At 56.4% G+C, this 18,441-nt stretch overlaps 1 protein-coding gene across 6 annotated transcripts; it reads left to right on the top strand.

Moving 5' to 3' along the window:
- Positions 1–1,300: 1,300 nt before the first annotated feature.
- Positions 1,301–16,892, top strand: NIBAN3 (niban apoptosis regulator 3). 6 transcript variants are annotated; one of them, XM_047094916.1, is made up of 15 exons: positions 1,301–1,540; positions 3,048–3,178; positions 5,750–5,875; positions 6,444–6,558; positions 8,162–8,329; positions 8,901–9,016; positions 9,091–9,195; positions 9,393–9,555; positions 10,171–10,361; positions 11,252–11,410; positions 12,367–12,483; positions 12,582–12,689; positions 13,602–13,713; positions 15,098–15,181; positions 16,682–16,892. In XM_047094916.1, exons 1-15 carry the CDS (start codon positions 1,486–1,488, stop codon positions 16,825–16,827), a joined length of 1,896 nt encoding a protein of 631 aa, XP_046950872.1. In that variant the 5' UTR covers positions 1,301–1,485; the 3' UTR covers positions 16,828–16,892. The 6 variants fall into 6 exon arrangements, 5 of the variants coding, with proteins under 5 accessions (XP_046950872.1, XP_046950873.1, XP_046950874.1 ...); XR_006964922.1 differs by lacking the exons at positions 1,301–1,540; positions 16,682–16,892 and adding an exon at positions 14,085–14,304 and having other exon boundaries at positions 1,570–3,178; XM_047094915.1 differs by lacking the exon at positions 1,301–1,540 and having other exon boundaries at positions 1,574–3,178; positions 12,400–12,483.
- Positions 16,893–18,441: the final 1,549 nt, after the last annotated feature.

Raw genomic sequence — 18,441 nt, forward strand, 5'->3', positions numbered from 1 at the left:
GCGATCCAGACATGTTTTGCCTGCCCCTCACTTGCCTTCCTCTAGCCCACCCACCTCGGGCTATACCGGAACCTGTCAAGCCCGTTCCCACCTCAGGGCCTTTGCTTGTGCTGTGCCTGCTCCCCAGTATTCTTTTTCCTCCAGCTTTTTGCATGGCTCGGGCTGTCACTTGCTTTAGGTCATGGCGCAAATCATGTCCCCGATCCCTCTCCACTCCTGGTATTTTCTACCTCTTCCTGTTCCAGTTTTCTTCCTCACCCTTCTCGTTACCTGACGGTTTTGTTGGTGTGCCAACGGATGGTCCGTGGGGGCTGGACCACGGTCTGCTTTACCCACTTCTGCATCCCTGGCACATAGTTCAAGGATGACACTCAGGCTGGCAAGGAGTGATGTTCGTTGACAGAAGAAACGAATCCGAATCCGGGGGCATTGGTGAGGGTTACAATCAGATGTCCCTGGTGGCTTCAACAAATGGAGGGTTAGCTCTTTTTCTGGAGGGAGGCCGCCCAGGGCCGGTGGAGCAATGTCATGAACTCCGGGGGGGGGGGATCCCCGGTTCCTACACCATAGTTGTGCCATTGTCGGTATGTGGGTTTCACCTCACGGCCCAAGGTGGACTGCACCTGCTCCAGCCATCACATCCACATTCTGGCCACGTGCACTCAACACTCTCCTCATCTGAAAGCCTGCAAAACTCCCATTTGATCATATTTCAGAGTGCAGACTCTGCTTCTCCCCTCCCTCCCTTCACTAAACTGAGGGCTGCTGTCTGCTAGGCACTGGAGAGACAGGTTAAGGGGTAGGGAGACCCAACTAACCCAACCCAGTCCAGTGCTATGTGCACTGATGGAGGACAGGCTGACAAGACAGGAACACAAGGGACATATCCCATCAGTCCATGGCATACCGACAGCTCCCCGCCCTCTCCCCCTGCGCCAGCCCTGACCCCAGGAACTGAGGCTGTCAGGCTGGGGGCTGCTGGGGGCTGGGCCAGGGCCGGATCCTCTCAGAACCCAGCACCACCCAGCAAGGGGTTGGCAGAGTGGGAGCGGGCACCAGGATTTAGACACCCCGTCCCTGCCCATCACCCCAACAACAGCTACTGGTCCCACCGGGTGTCTGCCCTGCGTCCCTCCTCCAACGCCAGCTGGGACTCTTGTCTTCCATACCCCCAAAGCACCCCCGGGGCTGCCCCAGCAGCCCCTGTAGAAACCAGCAGCTCTGGAGGCCTTGGTCCCAGGAGGACGCAGGTGCAGGGTGGGGCAGGGCAGGGGTGGGCATTCCCCACCGAGCCCAACAAACGCACACACCCACGCAGGGCCTGTGTTCTGGCTTCGGAGCCCAGGCGGCTGGTCTCGGCAGCATCCAGGCCTCTTACGGGCTGTCCTGCTCCCGGGGTGCCCCTGAGCCCAGAAACCTGGGGGTGGTGGGAGGGAAGGGAGTGTCTGCTTTGCTCTCGAGGGAGCCCCCAGTGCCTGCAGCAGGATGGGTGGGCGGCCCTCGAGCCCCCTGGACAAGCGGCGGCAACAGCACCTGAGAGGTGAGCCGGCACGGGGTGAGGTGGGTCGGGGGCCAGGTGGGGTTCAGGGCCAGGTTTGTCCGACGCGGTGGCTGACCGTAGCAGGATGCCCTACGTTCCAGATAAGCAACGAATATTCTTGTTTCGTGTGAGTATGTCCCACGTTTTGCCTGGGGTACATACTTATGCGAAAAAATGACTCCTCGATTCTCTGAATTTCTTCTGAATTTCTCTGAAATTCAAATTTCATCGGCGTCCTGTACTTTTACTCGGTAAATCTGGTAGCCCTATTCAGGGCGTGGGTTCGGGGTGAGGTGGGAGGTGTCCCAAGCCCAGCTAGACCACCTGGGACGAGTTTTCTGCGGGGGACACGGTGGGGTCGAGAATCCTTCCGCCCTCCTGGACTCGTGATCTAGACCAGGAAGGAAAGCCAAGTTATCATTTCAAGAATGGCAGTTGATTGATGAGCACGGCGGAGAACCCCCACGCTCCCCACATCAGGGGAAGAAGGAGGGGTGGGCAACTGCCCACTGAGATGAGGGCCAAGCCGGGGCTGGAGGGAGGTGACGGAGTTGGTGGGCAGATGTGGGAAGAGCATCCCAGCTGGGGGAACAGCATGTGCGCCGGCATGTGGCGTGTCTTACCAACACCCAGACCATCCAAGTTCACCCCACGGCCACTTACTGTGTGACCTTGGGTGAATGACTTCATCTCCTAGGTCTCATTCTCTTATCTGCAAAACAGGGATAGCAACAATGCCTATCTCATGGAACCATTGTAAGGATTCAGTAAGTTACTCTATGCCGTGTTTTTCTTTTTCTTTTCCTGTAGGGGCTTAAACAAGATAAAGATTTATTTCTCTCTCCTATAGGGAGGTACAGTGGCAGGCAGGCTGATACAAGTTAGACACCTGAACTCCTTCGCTTCGTCATTCTCCCATGCGTGGCTTTTGTGCCTAAGGCCACCTCATGGTGCATAATGCCTGCTGATGCTCCGGCCGTTGGGTCCACATTCCAGGCAGCAGGATGGATTCATGTTTTACATACAGCCAAGTGCACACATCTTAGCGAAACCGCTTGGCGGACTTTAACACTTGTGTGGTCGCTCCCTAGATCGGGTCACCCCAGAAAATTCCCTGGTGCTAGGGTGAGGCTCTTAAAAGATTTTGAAAACCTCCCCATGGAAGGGGCAAGAGGGAACTCGGGTGGGATGGCTCCGTTCACCACCTCGATTGCGGCGATGGTTTCTTGGGCTGTAAAGGTGTCAAAGCTCATCAGATCGGAGGCTCTATACGATTAAAATTTATTGTGCGTCTGTTATAAATTAAGCCCGGGTCACCTAAGTCCCCCACCCCCTGTTCCCACGTGGATGGAAACAGTCTGGAGGGTTGAGGGTGAATGGAATTTGGAGCACCTCTTGTTGGGCAGCTTTGGGGCAAGGGTAGGAGCTCACAAGCGGCCCCCCTGCCTGTTCGGCCCTCCCCAGGCAGGTCTGATTCAACCGCCTGAGTGTCCCCTTGTCCCTGCAGGCCAGGTGGACACCATGCTGAGGGACTTCCTGCCCTGCTACCGCGAGCAGCTGGCGGCCTCTGTCCTGCGACAGATCTCCCGTGAGCTGGGGCCCCAGGAGCCCACCGGATGCCAGCTGATGCGCAGTAAAGTGGGTGCCACAAAGGGAGGGGGCGCCGGTTCAGTTGGGGGCCCTCCTGACGCCTTCGCCCCTGCTGGCGCCGAGACCCGGGAAGACTGTTAAAATGCATCCTTCGAACAAACACGCACTGGGCCCCTACTGCGTACCACGTCCTAGGCCGGACGCTGGGGGACACAGTGGCGGTGGGGGTGGGTCCTGCCATGCGCCCCCCACCCCCCACCCCCGGCTCACAGCGTGACGGGGAGAGGAATGACAGACGACTGTGTCGTGTTGCAGCATCATTGCCGATAGGTGCCGTGAAGACAAGACGAGAGGCAGTGCTGGGGGCGGGGGCGGGGAGTCGGGGGGCAGGGAGGCCCCCTCTGAACGGAGATGTACAGGACGAGAAATTGCTGGACGCGGAGCCCCGGATGAGAAGGGGATTCTAGGGGGAGGGCACAGCCAAATCCTGAAGTTGGGAAAGGCTCGTCTTGTCTACTGGGCATGAAACACGCCCCTTGGACCCTCGAGCCTTTGCACGTGCGGCACCCTCTGCCTGACGCGCTCTCCCTGTTCCTCCTCATGCTTCGGCCACCGCTTCTTCCAAGAAGCCTTCCTTGATCAGCACAGCCCCTCCCCGGGCTGGGTGCCTCCTCTGGGATCCCCGTCCCGCTGTGTATCCAGGGAAGCCTTGGGTCACACGTCTGCCTCCCCCATCTCTCTGCCCTGGGAGGGCAGGGGCCAGGCTTTGTCCCCACCCCCCCCCCCACCCCACATCCCTTGCGTCCACGTGGTGCCTGCACCCAGTAGGAGCTCAGGACGTTTCTTGATAGGACGTAAGAGCCTAGAGCTGCCTGGCCCCAGCTCCAGATGTTGCCAAGCCAACAAATGACTCCACATGCCCTCTACCACACACCCTGTCCTCACCAGCCTGGGAAATGAGTCTCTGACTAGTGAGGAAACTGCAGCACCCGAGGTCGCCCTGCCAGCGGGGGGCAAGGCAGGATTTGAGGGGCGCCTGGGTGGCTCAGTCGGTTAAACATCTGACTTCAGCTCAGGTCATGATCTCACGGTCCGTGAGTTCGAGCCCCGCGTCGGGCTCTGGGCTGATGGCTCAGAGCCTGGAGCCTGCTTCAGATTCTGTGTCTCCCTCTCTCTCTGCCCCTCCCCTGCTCATGCTCTGTCTCTGTCTCTCAAAAAATAAACATTAAAAAAAAAACAAACAAACAAAACAAGAGGCAAGGCAGGATTTGAACCTGGAGCCCATGCTGGTTACTGACACTTCCCCGATCAGGGCTCTGAGTTGTTCCTACCTCTCTCAGATGACTCCTTTTTCAGCTCTGCCTGCCCTGGGGTGGAGGCTTCCCGACACTGTGGACACAGAGCCCTCTCTCGCCCGGGACTCTCCTTGTCCTGACTAAGGCATCATGGGACCGCGGGTGTGGTCCCCCCCTGCCCCTTTACCGCCTGTAGGTTCCGGCCACGGGGGCCAGGGCACAGTTGACGTTGGGGCTCGGCAGTGTGGGGGCTTTCCCCTGGCTTCGGTTTGAACATCTTACAAAACGCTTATCATATATAATTTCTAGAATCATGTTTTAACAATATCACTAGGAAAAATCTCAGACCTCAGAAAAGGTTTGGAGAATCATTTAACCAACACGTGACTTTCTATCAAAGAATGAAAACATCACAAACGCAGTTAGCATATTCACAGAGTATTTATCGAGCACCATCTGGGTTACCGGGACTTGCTCTGGGACCCGGTGATGAAATAAAAGGCACACGGTTCAGGTGGCCAGGTAGTGAGAAGAGTAACAAAGGTGATAAAACAAAGTGATGCCCCATCCTGCCCAAGGGAGGGGTCTGTGGGCAGAGGACTGGCTGTTTCTCCCATGAAGGTAAACTCCACCAGCTCCACGGCCCAGCAATCCCACTTGTATCAGTTAGCTAATGCCGCATAACAAAACATCCCACAACCAGTGGCTGGAAACAACACACACGTATTACAGTTGCTGTGGGTCAGGAACCCAGACACAGCCTCCTGAGTTTCCTTCTTTCAGGGTCTCTCACAGGCTGCCATCAAGAAGTCGGCCAGGGCTGGGGCGCCTGGGTGGCTCAGTCGGTTAAGTGTCCGACTTCGGCTCAGATCACGATCCCGCGGTTCGTGAGTTCGAGCCCCACAGCGGGTTCTGTGCCGACAGCTCGGGGCGTGGAGCCTGCTTCGGATTCTGTGTCTCCGTCTCTCTCTGCCCCTCCCAGACTTGCACTCTGTCTCTCTCAAAAATGAATAAACCTTAAAAAAATTAAAAAAAAAAAAAAGAGACGTTGGCCAGGGCTGGGGTGGCATCTGAGGCTCAGGGGGGAAGTGGGGACAAGGTGTCTGCCCCCAGGACTGTGGGGAGGGCTGAATCCGCGTGTATTTGGAGCTGTCCCAAACAAGTGCAGGCTTAGAAAGGTAGCAGGGCCACCTCAGCAGCACCCGGGCGCCCTGGATTTGGTAGAGCCTGGGAGGGGGGGTGTGGAGTGGGGTGCTCTCCAGGCGGTCTGGACGTGGGGACACCGGTCTGTGCCCCTGACACCCACTGGTCCCTCTTCCCGCAGAAGCTTCCCCGAGTCCGTGAGCACCAAGGGCCTCTGACCCAGCTGTGGGGCCACCCGCCTCGGTGGCAGCCGATCTTCTGTGTCCTGCGGGGGGATGGCCGCCTGGAGTGGTTCAGCCATAGGGAGGTAAGGAAGCGGCTCTCCTCCCTTCCCTCCTGGCCTCGCCAGGCCACGCTCCTCGGCATGGGTTCTGGGGTCCAGCTCCCAACATGGTCCTCTCTCCTGTCTTCAGTCACTGAATCGAGGGTCCCTATGAGATGGGCCTGGGGTGGGCAACCACCCCCCCGCTGGGCTGGGTAGGAAAACCGAGGTCCAGGCCAGGAGTCGCGACTTCCTCGTGGTCATCAGCAGAGCTGAGGTTGAAACCGAGAGGCCTTCGCACATCACGCCTGGCTGGGGAGCTCGGGCAGGTCATTTGTGCTCCTGGGACTCAGTTTCCACCTCTGTGAAATGGGTTGGTGCTGGTCCCCGTCATGTGGGGCTGTGAGGATTCAAGGAGATAACCTTCGTATATTATTTAGGACTGGCCTAGCACCCAGTGGGTACTGGGTGCTCGACTACAGGGGAGGGGGGGAGGGAGGAGGGGTGGGGGACTTCCCTAGCTAACCCCAAGCCTTCCCCTGATCCCCCAGTTAGGACACGGAAGCCGTGGTTTAGACCTGTCCCCAGTTGGTTCTCTGGATGCCTTTCATAGGAATATGAGAATGGGGGCCATCCCCTCAGCTCCGTGGCCTTGACAGGGTATACTGTCCTGACTTCCCAGCGTGAATATCTCTGCCTGTTGGATGCTCTCTGCCCAGTCTCCTCAGGTAAGGTTCCCGAGATCTCAAGAGCACGTTTCTTAATGTCAGAACTGTTGACAGTTGGGGCCAAATCATCCTTTGCAAGGGGCGGGGCACCCTATACATTGATCCGTGGCCTCCACCCACTCGATGCCCGTAGGACACCCCCACCCCCCGCGAGGTGTGACCATCAAAAATATCTCCAGACACTATCAAGTGTCCCCCGGGGGCAGCATTGCCCTTTGGGTGAGTACCCCAGCTCTAGCAAGAGAAATATCCACTCTTACTAGAGTGAGAAGGAGAGCTGGGACACTAGACCGGAACCAAAGTAGCGAGGGTAAAAACAATAAAACCCGATGTTAGCAAGCATGTGGGGAGATAGTCACGGGTGGGTGGGACTATCACAGAGATTTGCTGCAGGGGGTACTGTCCCACCCTCCCTCCCTTCCCTCCTCCTTCTACTTCCTCTCTCTACCCCCCTCTCTCTTTCACGACCACAATACCGTGCAGGAATAGGGAAAGGAACCGCATTATCGGACCGGCATATGTATGACGAGTGCTCAGCGCGGGGCTCGTGTGATCTCACTGAGCCTGCCCAGAAGCCGGCCCCATCGCTAACTACCCCATTGCACAGATGAGGCCACTGAGGCTGAGGACTGTCACACAGCAAGGGACAGCGCCAGAATCGCATTTCTGCTTCACTGTGGCGCTATCCTGCCACCAAACGATGCAAAGAGGTAGCAATAAGGACGGTTTGCAGAAATGTCGGTGCTAGCGGAAGGAAGAAAAGCTATCCGAATACCCGGCCCTCAGGGGTTGATGAAATCAATTATGGCCCAGCCCTGAGAAAGGAAAGCTGGGTGGCCGCTGAAGGCGCCCCAGACGTATACAGGAACAAAAAGGCCAGTTATAGACCGGAAAAGTCCACCTTCTCACTCAGATGCACATCGTGCGCCTTGTGCGGACTTTAAAATCTGGGGTAATGCCCCCCAACAAAGCGTTAAAGGCTGTTATTGCCTCCGGAGGCTGCCGTTGAAGGGCCGGGATGCCCAGGGGTTTCCACCTTCTGGATTCCTGCATTTTGCTGCAGTTCTGGAAATCAGAAGAAAAAAGTGAGGATTTAGGCCCCCCCCTGGCAATAAATTAACCCCCTCCCCCAAAATTCACTCACCCTGGCTCCCCCACAGTTCTCCCAACGGGTCATCGATATCACTTTTAGGCCCATTTTATAGGCAGGGAAACCAAGGTCCAGGTAGGAAAAGCGTGCCCTACACATAGAGCTAGCAAGTGACTTGGCCGGGTTTGAATCTGGCCCTGGCTGACTCCCAGGGCAAGCAGGGCTCAGATGACGACGTGCCAACTCAGACAGACGGGTGGTGGCTGTCCAGGCCTCCGTGTTGAGGAGGATGCTGAGGCTCAGAAACAACGCTGGGATGGCTGGCTGATGTCTCCCCTGGGCGCACCGCCCCCTGGGACCGAGCCAGAATAAGGATCGTGCAACTATGTTAGCAACTGCCCGTGCGGGCGGGGGGGGGGGGGTATTTTCATGGGTGTTTTCTTCCAGCGAATGAACGATTGATTGTAGAGCGAGTGAGTGAAGGATGACACAGCCTCCTCCGTCTGCTTCCAGGAGAGCATACCCAGGAAGAGCCCGAACCCCTCCTGGAAATGCCCGTGAACTTCCCCCTGTTCCTGCAGCACCCCTTCCGCCGGCACCTCTGTTTCTCCGCGGCCACGGGGGAAGCGCGGCGGGCTTGGAGGCTGGCCCTCCAGGGTGGCATCCGGCTCCGTGGGACAGGTGGGTCCCGGGAAAGGTCAGGCAGCTGCGTGTCCTGGGGTCCGAGGCGAGATAGCTCCGCCCCTGCTGGCTGTGGGGTCCTCTCCCAAGTTTCCAATTTACTTACGAAATGGATTCTGGGGGGAGACAGACGTGACAACAGGCTGTGATGGGGACACGGCCCTGTGGGAGCTTAGCCTGGGAGATCAGGGAGGGCTGCTCAGAGGAGGGTGTGTTGAAGCTGGGGCCAGCCAGGGGAAGAAGGGGAACAGGACCAACATGCATGTTGAGCAGGCTGTTGAGCGCACAGATGTGCCTATCAGGAGGGGCCGTGCAGCCCGGCCTGTGACTGCCCACAGGGGATGCTTTTTCCTAAATCGGAGTATCGAGGTGCCTTATGGGCCGGTGATGGTCCTGGGGCACCATGTTCCCTGCAGAGGGCCCTGCTTGTGCAAGCGTCTGGAGATGGGTGAGATTTAGGTGTCTGGGGACCTGGTGAGGAGGTGGAGGGCTTCCTGCCCGGGTGAGAGGGAGCCGGGCAGAGGTGAGAGCAGGGGAGAAGTGGGCTGGCACTCAGGAACCGCCCCCTCAGTCTTACAGCGCAGTCAGGCCCCCGCAGCCCGTGCCTTCCTGGACGCCTTAAGACTCTATCGGCAGCGCCGAGGCCACTTTGGCGAGGACGACGTGACCCTGGGCTCGGATGCCGAGGTCAGTGCGGTGCAAAGCCGCCCCTGGGACCCCTCTAGGCCCGCCGCGGGCACCTACGGCCCCCTCTCCCGCAGGTGCTGACCGGGGTGCTGATGCGGGAGCTGCTGCCGGCGCTGCGAGCCCAGACCCTGCCCGGCCTGCGGGGGGCCAGACGCAACCGTGCCTGGGCCTGGACCGAGGTACACGCGGGTGGCCGCACAGGGGGATAGGGGCCGGACCCTGGGGCCCGTCTTCCCCCTCCCCGCGACTGTCCCCTAAACTCTCTGCGCGTCTCTCTGGCTCTCCGTCTCTGTGTCTCTCTTCCCCCATCCCGCCCCATCTCGGCTCGCTGTCGCGCCTCTGGCCCGTGTGGGGTCCCCTTGGCCGGTCCGGGCAGCTCCTAGACGCAGTCCACGCTGCCGTCCTGGCCGAGGCCTCCGCCGGGCTCCGCGCCTTCCAGCCGGAAAAGGACGAACTGCTGGCGGCCCTGGAGAAGACCATCCGCCCGGACGTGGACCAGATTCTGCAGCTGCGGGCGCGCGTGGCGCGGAGGCTGCGGGGTGAGACCTGGGGGCGGGGCGTGGGCCGGGAGGGGCGGGGCCAGGGCCGGGAGGGGCGGGGCCTGGGGCCTGACTGGTAGGCGGGGAACTGGGTGGGCGTAAGGGGTGGGGCCGAGGATCCGGACCCAAGACCCAGCGGGACAGGGCAGGACAAAGAAAGGGCGGGGCATGAGGGGCGGGGTATAAGTTGGAGTATGGGCGTGGTCTTGGGCCAAGGCTGGAGGATGCCAGACAAGGGCGGGGTCAAAGAGCGAGGTCGCGGCCGTGGAAAGGCGGCGGGCTAGGGGTGGGGCTAATGACATCCAGTCGGGAGAGGGGTGGAGGCACAGGTAGTGGCAGACCTGACCCGGGTTGTCCCGGTCAGACGGCGGAGGCTCCCACTCCGCTCAGTGACAAAGACAACCGGGTTGGAATCCAGACTCTGGCCTCTCGGGCGTACGGCTTTCAGCTCATTGCTGCCGCACGCAAAGCCTCAGTTTTCTCACCTGTAAAATGGTAGAAGAGGGCGCTCAGAGTCTGAGCCCCTGTCCTCCTCGTGCTGAGCCCCGGGCCGCCTGCGCCCCCTTTGCGGAGCACCTTGCGGAGGAGACCCGGGCTAGTGTCTTCCCATTCCAGTGGAGGTCGAGGGCCCCCTGGAGTCCTGCCTGCGCGGGAGGGTGGACACACAGCTGTCCCGGGTCACGCAAAAGCTGCTGAGCACCGTGGAAGCCGTGCTCTCAACAGTGCAGACCCTCCTAGCCCAGGGCATGGACCGCCTGTCTCGCCACCTGCGTGGGAGCCCCTCTAGCACCCGCTTGCGCAAGGAGGTGAGCTCCCGGGGTGGGGTTCATTCGACGGACGTGCGGCGTGTTAACCTCACAGAAGAGTTGCGTGAACCCTCTCACTTTCTGTTTGAAAGCCTCCTTTGAAAACTGTTTCCGAACTTTGCCCTAGGGTGCTTTTTTTCTTATTGTAGACCACCATGCTCTGGTCGTTGAGGGGTACAGTTTGAAACACGGTCGGGGGGGGGAGCAAAATGACAAGAGGAGGATTTTAGCAACATGCGTCTGGAATCACCTACCCTCAAATCCCTCCTCTTCCCGTTCCTCTGTTTGCCAGAGCCCACCCCCCCACCCCCTAAGCCAGTGACTTCTGCTCCATGCAGGTCGCCACTGTTCTTCTGATATTAAATGAACACCTACTAAGTGCCAGGAAAACTTCAACTCATTAGGCCTCCGTTTCATAATCACCTCCTCTAGGAACTTTCCCTGCTCCCTCTCTGCATCCACAGCTACCTGCGCTTCCTTCCTCACAGACACATTTATACACCTCTGTAGTCGATTGTCGATAGTTTATCCTCCCCAACTTTTCTGTGAGCTCCTTGAGGGCAGAGACCATATGGGGTTACTCCATTTCTGTGGCCCCAGAGCCAAGGACAGAGAGGGGATCGGGTGATGGGTGCGGGTGTGACAAGGGCTGGTGTGCCTGTTGCCCCTCAGTCGTGCCAGCACGGGCGTGTTACCCATTCCTTCCAGGTTTTACCATTTTATGTCCTACACCATACCTGTTGTCTTTAGTACGCATTTTGGGGGTCATGGCTGAGGTGGGATGTGTTTCCGTTTGCATTTCTCTTGCTACGAATTGGCTGTGAGGTCCTTGGCCCGGCTTTTCCATCGACTGATGGTGTTTTTCTCACCTGACTGCCATCGGGGCACAGGTTTACTCGTTTGGGGAGATGCCGTGGGACTCAGAGCTGATGCACGCCTGCTACCGTGAGGCTGAGCGAAGCCAGAAGCGTCTGGGGCAGCTGGTGGCGCCATTTGGCTTCTTTGGCACACGAAGCCTGGTATTTGGGGCCCAGGATCTCGCACAGCAGGTGAGGGCGAGTGGGGGGTATCCCGCGCACATCAGCCCATAAGCAGGCTGTGACCACACGTGGTGGACAGGGCCGTGGTGCTATGGGAGCTCTGAAGAGACACTCGATTCATCTCCAGGGTTAGGAGGACCCCCCCAGGAGGAGAGGACTTTCAAACTGCAGCAGCGGTGGGAGGAATGGGGGGTGGAATACGTCCTGGGTAGAGGGAACAGCCCTGGGAGGTGAGGGAGTTCGTCTGCATTTGGAAGCCATTTAGAGACACTGGGCTGTAGGCTCCAAGTGAGGGCAGCAAGGCGGGAGATTTGCCGGCAAGGTGGAGGGGCAGGTGGGTCAGGGACTTGAGTATGGGGTTAAGGGGCCAGGCTCTGTCCTGAGGGCCATGGGGAGCCACAGCAGGTGTGTGAGCAGGGGAGGGGCGTGACCAGATTCAAAATTTAGGAAGCCCTACCTGCTGTGGGGAAGAGAGGCTGTTGGGGGCAGGAATAGAGGAGGCAGGAAGGAGGCCTGAACCAGAATGGGCACTGTTGGTGGAGAGAAGTGGCGTGTGTTTGAAGGCCAAGGGAACGGGGCCTGCTAATTGACATGGTGAGCGAAGGAGACGGGGATGGAGAAGACCGAGTGCTGCCTGGTACAGTTGTTCAAGTCGTACGCTGCACAAGAGCGCTCAGCCAAACGAGGCTGAACTCTGACCGGCTCTCCGCTCCCCAGGCCGAGCACCCAGGCACCATCCTCCAGAGCGGAGGGCACTTTCTGCTAGATTACACACAGATCCCCACTGATTGGATGGTGCCCCAGTCCCGAGAAGAAGGGGATGCTGTTTCCTGAAACGAGAAGGAGGCTGGGGAAAAGTGACTGGTCGGGTCAGTCTGCGTGCTGAGAAGGGTCAGCCAGGCAGGCACGGGGCTCCGTCGGCCGGAGCGTGATTCTCGGGGTTCTAGCAGTTACTCTTCCCGCAGCTTATGGCTGACGCCGTGGCCACCTTCCTACAGCTGGCGGACCAGTGTCTGACCACAGCTCTGGACTGCACCCAGGCTGCCCAGCAGTTGGAGAAAGTCAGGGGGCGTGTGCTGAAGGTGAGGTCCACCGGGAGGGCATGGCAGATAGCAGATGGCAGTGGGCCCGGGCGCTCAGAGGGCCACTGGACTGGCCGCTGCTGCCTTCCCCCCCGCAGAAGTTCCAGTCGGACAGCAGCTCAGCGCGGAGGAGGTTCATCCGTGGATGGTTGCTTTGTATCTTCTTGCCCTTTGTGTTGACCCAGCTGAAGAGTAGCTGCAAAGCGGTGAGTAATGGGGCACATACACGCAGGGCCCAGAGGACAGCCATGTGCCTGTGTCTTTCTATAAAAGTGGGCAGAATGCTCTCTCTCTCAGAGACTATTGTTCCCTGAGCCCTGTGGTTGGGTTGGATGGGGGGGCCCATGCATTGTATCTCAGCGAAGGGAGGAGGCAGAGAGGGAATGTGGGGGGGGGGGGAGGGGTCGCCAGGTGGCCAGGGAGGCTCTTCCTGAAAATGACACCTGCGAAGCAGTGAACTGATGGCATGAGCCATGTCCTGGCCAAGACACAGCATGTGCAAAGACCCTGAGGTAGGACTATGCCTGGTGCGTTGGAGGCAAGCGTGGCTGGTGCTCAGTGAGTGAGGGGGTTGGAAGGCAATGAGAGAGGACGTCACAGGGGCCCGGTCACACGGGGCCACCAGGCAGGGGTCTGCTTCAGGCGCTCACACGATCCTCTAGAAGAAGAAGCTGGGGAGGGGGGTTGGCCAACAGAGATCCCCGCACAATTCCCATTGAGATGTGCCGTGCTGTGGTTCATCAACGCCCGCAGCAACCTGAGGGCATATGGATCCAGGAGTTCATTTAAAAAAATTTTTTTTTCAACGTTTATTCATTTTTGGGACAGAAAGAGACAGAGCATGAACGGGGGAGGGGCAGAGAGAGAGGGAGACACAGCATCGGAAACAGGCTCCAGGCTCCGAGCCATCAGCCCAGAGCCCGACGCGGGGCTCGAACTCACGGACCGCGAGATCGTGACCTGAGCTGAAGTCGGACGCTCAACCGACTGCGCCACCCAGGCGCCCCCAGGAGTTCATTTTAAAGATGAGGAAACTTAGTCCCAAGGTCCCCCAGCTGATCAGGGTCAAGGTCGCAGCCCTCTCCTCCAGCCCAACCCCTCACCCACCTCTGTTCTAGGAGCTGCCTGAGTTCGAAGGGGAGGTCCTCGCCGTGGGTAGCCCGGCCCTGACCATCGAGGGTACCTATGAAGACGTTGTCCGTGGGGTCCTGCTGCAGAGGATTGATGGAGGTGAGCCCCGTTCCTCTATGGCTCAAGGAGGCCTGGTGCCCCCTGGCTGTATATACCAAGCTCTCCCGGGTTCCCCATCACCTCTTACTTCCTGTGAACACTAACCTTTGACTGAATGTTAGGACTGGGACAGATGGGGACTAGGGTGAGCGAGTCTTAGAAGGGCAGTGATGGAGGTTCCCTAAAGGAGGGGGCACTGGGGCAAGGCTGTAAGGGGTGTGTAGGAGTTCTCAGGCTGAAGGCAAGGAGGCAAAATTCAGAAACTGGGGATAGAAGACACATTGACCTTTATTCATTCAGCAACCACTCCCTGTTTTCTTTTTTTTTGTTTGTTTTTTGTTCTTTGTTTTTTTTCTGGGCTGGCGTTGAAGCCCCGAGAGTCCTTGGATCTTCTGGGCTGGGAAGTGGTTCCAGAACCATCTCTTCTCCTTCTTGCTTCTTCAGTTTGCTCGTGACCCACTGCCTGTGACTGAAGAGATGTGTGCTCGGATGAGCCATGTGACTTTCAGGGAATGTCATGGCATCCCCGTGGCTGATACAGAGGATATGAAGGGGAACGGAAGGAGAGGAGGCAGGAGGCTGCTGGGGCAGGTGTGCAGGGCCTTGAATAACAGGCAGAGGAGGTTAGGCTTTATTGGGCAGGCAATGGGGAGCCATGGAGGGTGTGTGAGCAGAGGGCAACACCGGCCACACCGGAAGCCAGGGGAGGAGGTTGAGGGCACAGTCCTAGAGGCAAAGGATGGACTGAAGGTGCAGCACACAAGGGGATAGAGCCCAGGCGTGAAGCTGAGGTGGGAGCCTGAGGTTGTTGGGCGTCACCGAGGGCACAAGAGGGGCCACGACACTGGGAATGGTGTTTACAGGGAAGAGTGGAGTCCTGGAGCGCCTGTATCTGAAGGAGCAAACAGGAAGTAGGGACACAGAAGGAGCAGTTGGAGGGGGGGGGGACCCAAAGACAGTAGGGTTCTAGGAGCCAGGAAGTAAGGGTGACAAAAAGAACTAAGTTCCCTTAGAAAAGGGGCATTTTAAATGGAAGAAGGCTGTTCTCTAATTGGAAACAAACAAACAAAAAAACCCGGAAACAGGTAACCTCAGAGAGTCTCTATTCCTAGAGGGGTCCTTGGTGGTGTTTCATCCTTAATTGACTTGTAATGTCTGCTTGGAGTGTTGTGTTGGCAGGTAGGGTTGGTAGGGGGCTCAGTGAAGATGTGGGGATCGACTAGCAATGTCTGTCATGGCCACAGGTATGGAGAGAGGGTTATTTGAGCCACTTGTTTTGGGTTCCTGGTTGAGACATTTCCTGCCATCCTTTGCCCTCTTGTGGCCTCTCTGAGAGAACGCATGGCATCCCCAGATGGGTCCAAAGGTTTATCTCTTGCTTTAGAACTGAAAAAGGCCCTTGGTGTCAGCGACACGTCCTGCGCTCTGGATGGCTGCTCGGAGGCCCCATGGGACCCGACAGGAGCAGGTGAGGATCTCACAAGCTCTTGGGCCATCCAGTGAATTGTTGGGGGGACGGTTCTTAAGTGTGGATTCCTGGATGGAACGGCGTATACCTTATCTCCTGACCCAGCCAGCTTGGCCAAGCTCACGGTAAACAAGGGCAGTGGGGAGCCACAGTGTTTGTCTGAGCCAGAGGTACCCTCTGACATGCACATGAATTTGTGTCCTATCGCATATTGCCAGGCCTCTGCGGAGCCTCTCCCAGTAGCTACCGGTTCCCAACACTGCAAGGGGAGCTCATGGCGATGGGAGCCTTGGGCTCACCACAAGCCAGGGCTGCTCTGGGAGAGGGGTACAGGGAGCCATGCTCAGCACCGGGGCAGCCTGACCTCCTACTGCAGGATCCTACAGCGAGCGCTTTGTTGGAGCAGTAAATGCATGTAGGACTGAGGCTGACACTGCTGGGAGGTGCCGGGGTCCTCAGCTCCAGCTGTGAGATGGAAATGTGTCATGGGGACTTCCCTGAAATGGGGCAGAAAACAACCGATCCAACCAGAAGCAGGCCAGGAGGCAGGACGGCTATAATCTGTATGTTCAGCACCCGGGGTAGGGGCAGGGATTCTGGAAGAGCTGACAGCTCAACCCCCTTGGGTATTACTGTTACGAGAGCCTTATGAGCCCACCCAACTAAGCAGTTCCCACATTTTTCACCCACAGAAACTCTGAGATCATGTGTGTTGTTTTTGGCTGCTCACTTTTGTGTGTGGGGGGGGGTCATTTGTTACACAGCAGCAGCTCACGAATACACCACTGATCTGGGCTAGCATCCCATAGTTGGTCAGTGCAGATAAACTGAAGGATATTCACACTTGCTGGCGTAAATGGAGATTCAACAGTCTTAGAAAGCCTCCTGGGTGTCAAAATATTTGGGGATGTGCAATTGAGGATGAGGTCTTGTTGAACGGGCCCCTGAATGTTTTTAACCGGAATCTAACCAGTGATGGTTATTTTGCTTCTAGTCTTTTGAGCTGTTATTGCTTCAGGAAATGACCTTGAACAGACTTTCCAAGCAAGTGCGGGTCTCCGGGTAAATCCCCTAATACGAAATCTCAGGGTTTAGAGCATTTGTGTTTGTTACTTCAACGGCAGTGTCCAGAGCATTCTCCACCAAGGTGGTCCCACCTGGTGCCCCTCACCTGTATGCAGGTGGCCCATTTCCCCATCGGCTGCACAGGCTATCCGCTGACTCGGGGTTTCTCAGATCTTCTGAGTGAATAATGGTGTCTGGTTGTCATCTTAATGAGCATGTCTAATTGGAGAGGAGATTGAGCATCTTTTCACGTGTGTATGAGATGTTTTTAGCTTCTTTTTGGTGAAACTTTGCTCCTCTCCTTGGCCCATTTACCTTCTGGGTGCTTATAATTTCTGCTCAGTTTCTTTTGCTAGGCTTACATTTACTGAGCATTTATTACGTGTCATGCATTTGATGTATTTTCTCTTCCTTATGACGCTTTCTATTTTACAGATGAGGAAACTGAGGCTCAGAGAGGGACTTGTCCCAGGCAACCAGGCTCTGGTGCCGAGGTCCAGCCGCTCTGCTCACGGCCTCCTCCAGGAACATCCACAGCGGCGTCTCGACCGCATCTCTCTTCGTTCCCATCGGACAAATAAGTCAAAGCATCCACACCATTTCAAGGCTTTTATTTTTCTTTTATTATTAAAAAAATTTTTTTAAATGTTTATTCATTTTTGAGAGACAGGGGCAGAGTGTGAGCAGGGGAGGGGCAGAGAGAGAGGGAGACATAGAATCTGAAGCAGGTTCCAGGCTCCGAGCCGTCAGCCCAGAGCGCAACACGGGGCTCGAACTCATGAACTGTGAGATCACGACCTGAGCAGAAGTCTGACGCTTAACCGACTGAGCCACCCAGGCGCCCCTCGAGGCTTTTATAACCCTCATCTCTACCTCGTTCCTCTCCAGAAACGCTGGGTTTCTTTACCCTCCCACCAACAGCATTTGTGCACGTTCTCTGTATCCTTTCCAAACACTAGGAATGTCCATAAGAGAAAAAAAAAAGTCAGTTGGAGGGACGCACACATTTCATCGTTTCACTTTGAATTTCTTTAATGATTGAATTGAACCTAAAAATAGGCTTATTGCCATTTTTCTGTTTGTGCTTTTTTTTTTTTATTTTTTAAAGTGTATTGCCAGTTCATGGCTTTGCCTACTTTTCTCTTCAGTAGATTTTCTCTTTTTCTTATTGATCCCTAAACACTCTTTGTATATTGAAGATATTAACGCTTTGCTATACGGTACAGGTTATTATTTATTTATTTATTTATTTATTTATTTACTTACTTATTTATTTAATTCGCAGCATGCTATAGACCTTTCGGATTTATTTGCTCCAAATCTTAACTTGGTATCTAGTTTCTCAGCTGAGAGTGAAGCACTGATTGACTTCCCTCTGCCTGCCAGAGAATCCATCTGTGGCCTGGCAGTTGACAGCTTCATTGTATCACAAGCCTTACAGCTGCTTCCGGAGCAGGTTCCGGAGGGATTTCCCCCCGGGGGCTTCTGGGTTCAGCTTTCAGAGGGGGAGATGCAGACTCCCCGTGGAGATGGTTCCGCCTCTTTCCGCCCTGGCGTTTTCAGCCTCCCCACAGAGAGTTTCTTCGCTTTTCCTGACTTTACCCTCCAGCTCCAACTTCTGAGATAACATTTGTGCTTCTGCAGCCTTGTACAGCTGTTGTTGTAGTTTTTAAACCCAGGATGCGATGTTAATCCTGCAAAACTGGAGACACAAGAATTTGCCATCCAGTCCTCCTGGAGAAAATCGCTGTTTGTCTTTGGTCCGAAAACCTTCTAGTCTTTTCTCAGTTTATCAGGGTGTGGGATACATCTTGTCACTCTGTTTTTCTAACTTAATATGATTGCTCTGGCCAGGTTCATAGAGTGCAGAATTGTTTTTGCCATTTTATTACAGAAAGTCTCTAACATACCCCTAAAGCAGAGCCCCAAGTGTGCCCCTACTCGGATTCAGCAGTGACCAGTGTGGCCAGACCCCCTTCCTCCACTCCCTTCCTCACTCCCTTAGTCAATCATGTAACCAGTAAATTTTAGGTTGCGCTTCCAAAACATTCAGCTAAAAACTGAACTTGCACAGATGATTATTGTAGAAAAAACTGGAGAACAGAAGAAAGGAGAGAAATGAATTTGGAAGAAGCGGATGGACAAGGAGAAGGGCATCGGGAGGAGGAAGGGCAAATATCACGTGACTCGGTTAG

The sequence above is a fragment of the Lynx rufus genome, unplaced genomic scaffold (assembly GCF_022079265.1).
Source record: "Lynx rufus isolate CCGP_SWC_20201006 ecotype Redwood Valley unplaced genomic scaffold, mLynRuf1.p SCAF_4, whole genome shotgun sequence".
Taxonomy (NCBI): domain Eukaryota; kingdom Metazoa; phylum Chordata; class Mammalia; order Carnivora; family Felidae; genus Lynx; species Lynx rufus.

Coding starts and splice junctions, on each gene's coding strand:
- NIBAN3 (XM_047094914.1), top strand. CDS start 2,888: ATGGAAACAGTCTGGAGGGTTGAGGGTGAATGGAATTTGGAGCACCTC. Junction 9,556..10,170: donor CGTGGCGCGGAGGCTGCGGG/GTGAGACCTGGG, acceptor TTCCCATTCCAG/TGGAGGTCGAGGGCCCCCTG. Junction 10,362..11,251: donor GCACCCGCTTGCGCAAGGAG/GTGAGCTCCCGG, acceptor ATCGGGGCACAG/GTTTACTCGTTTGGGGAGAT.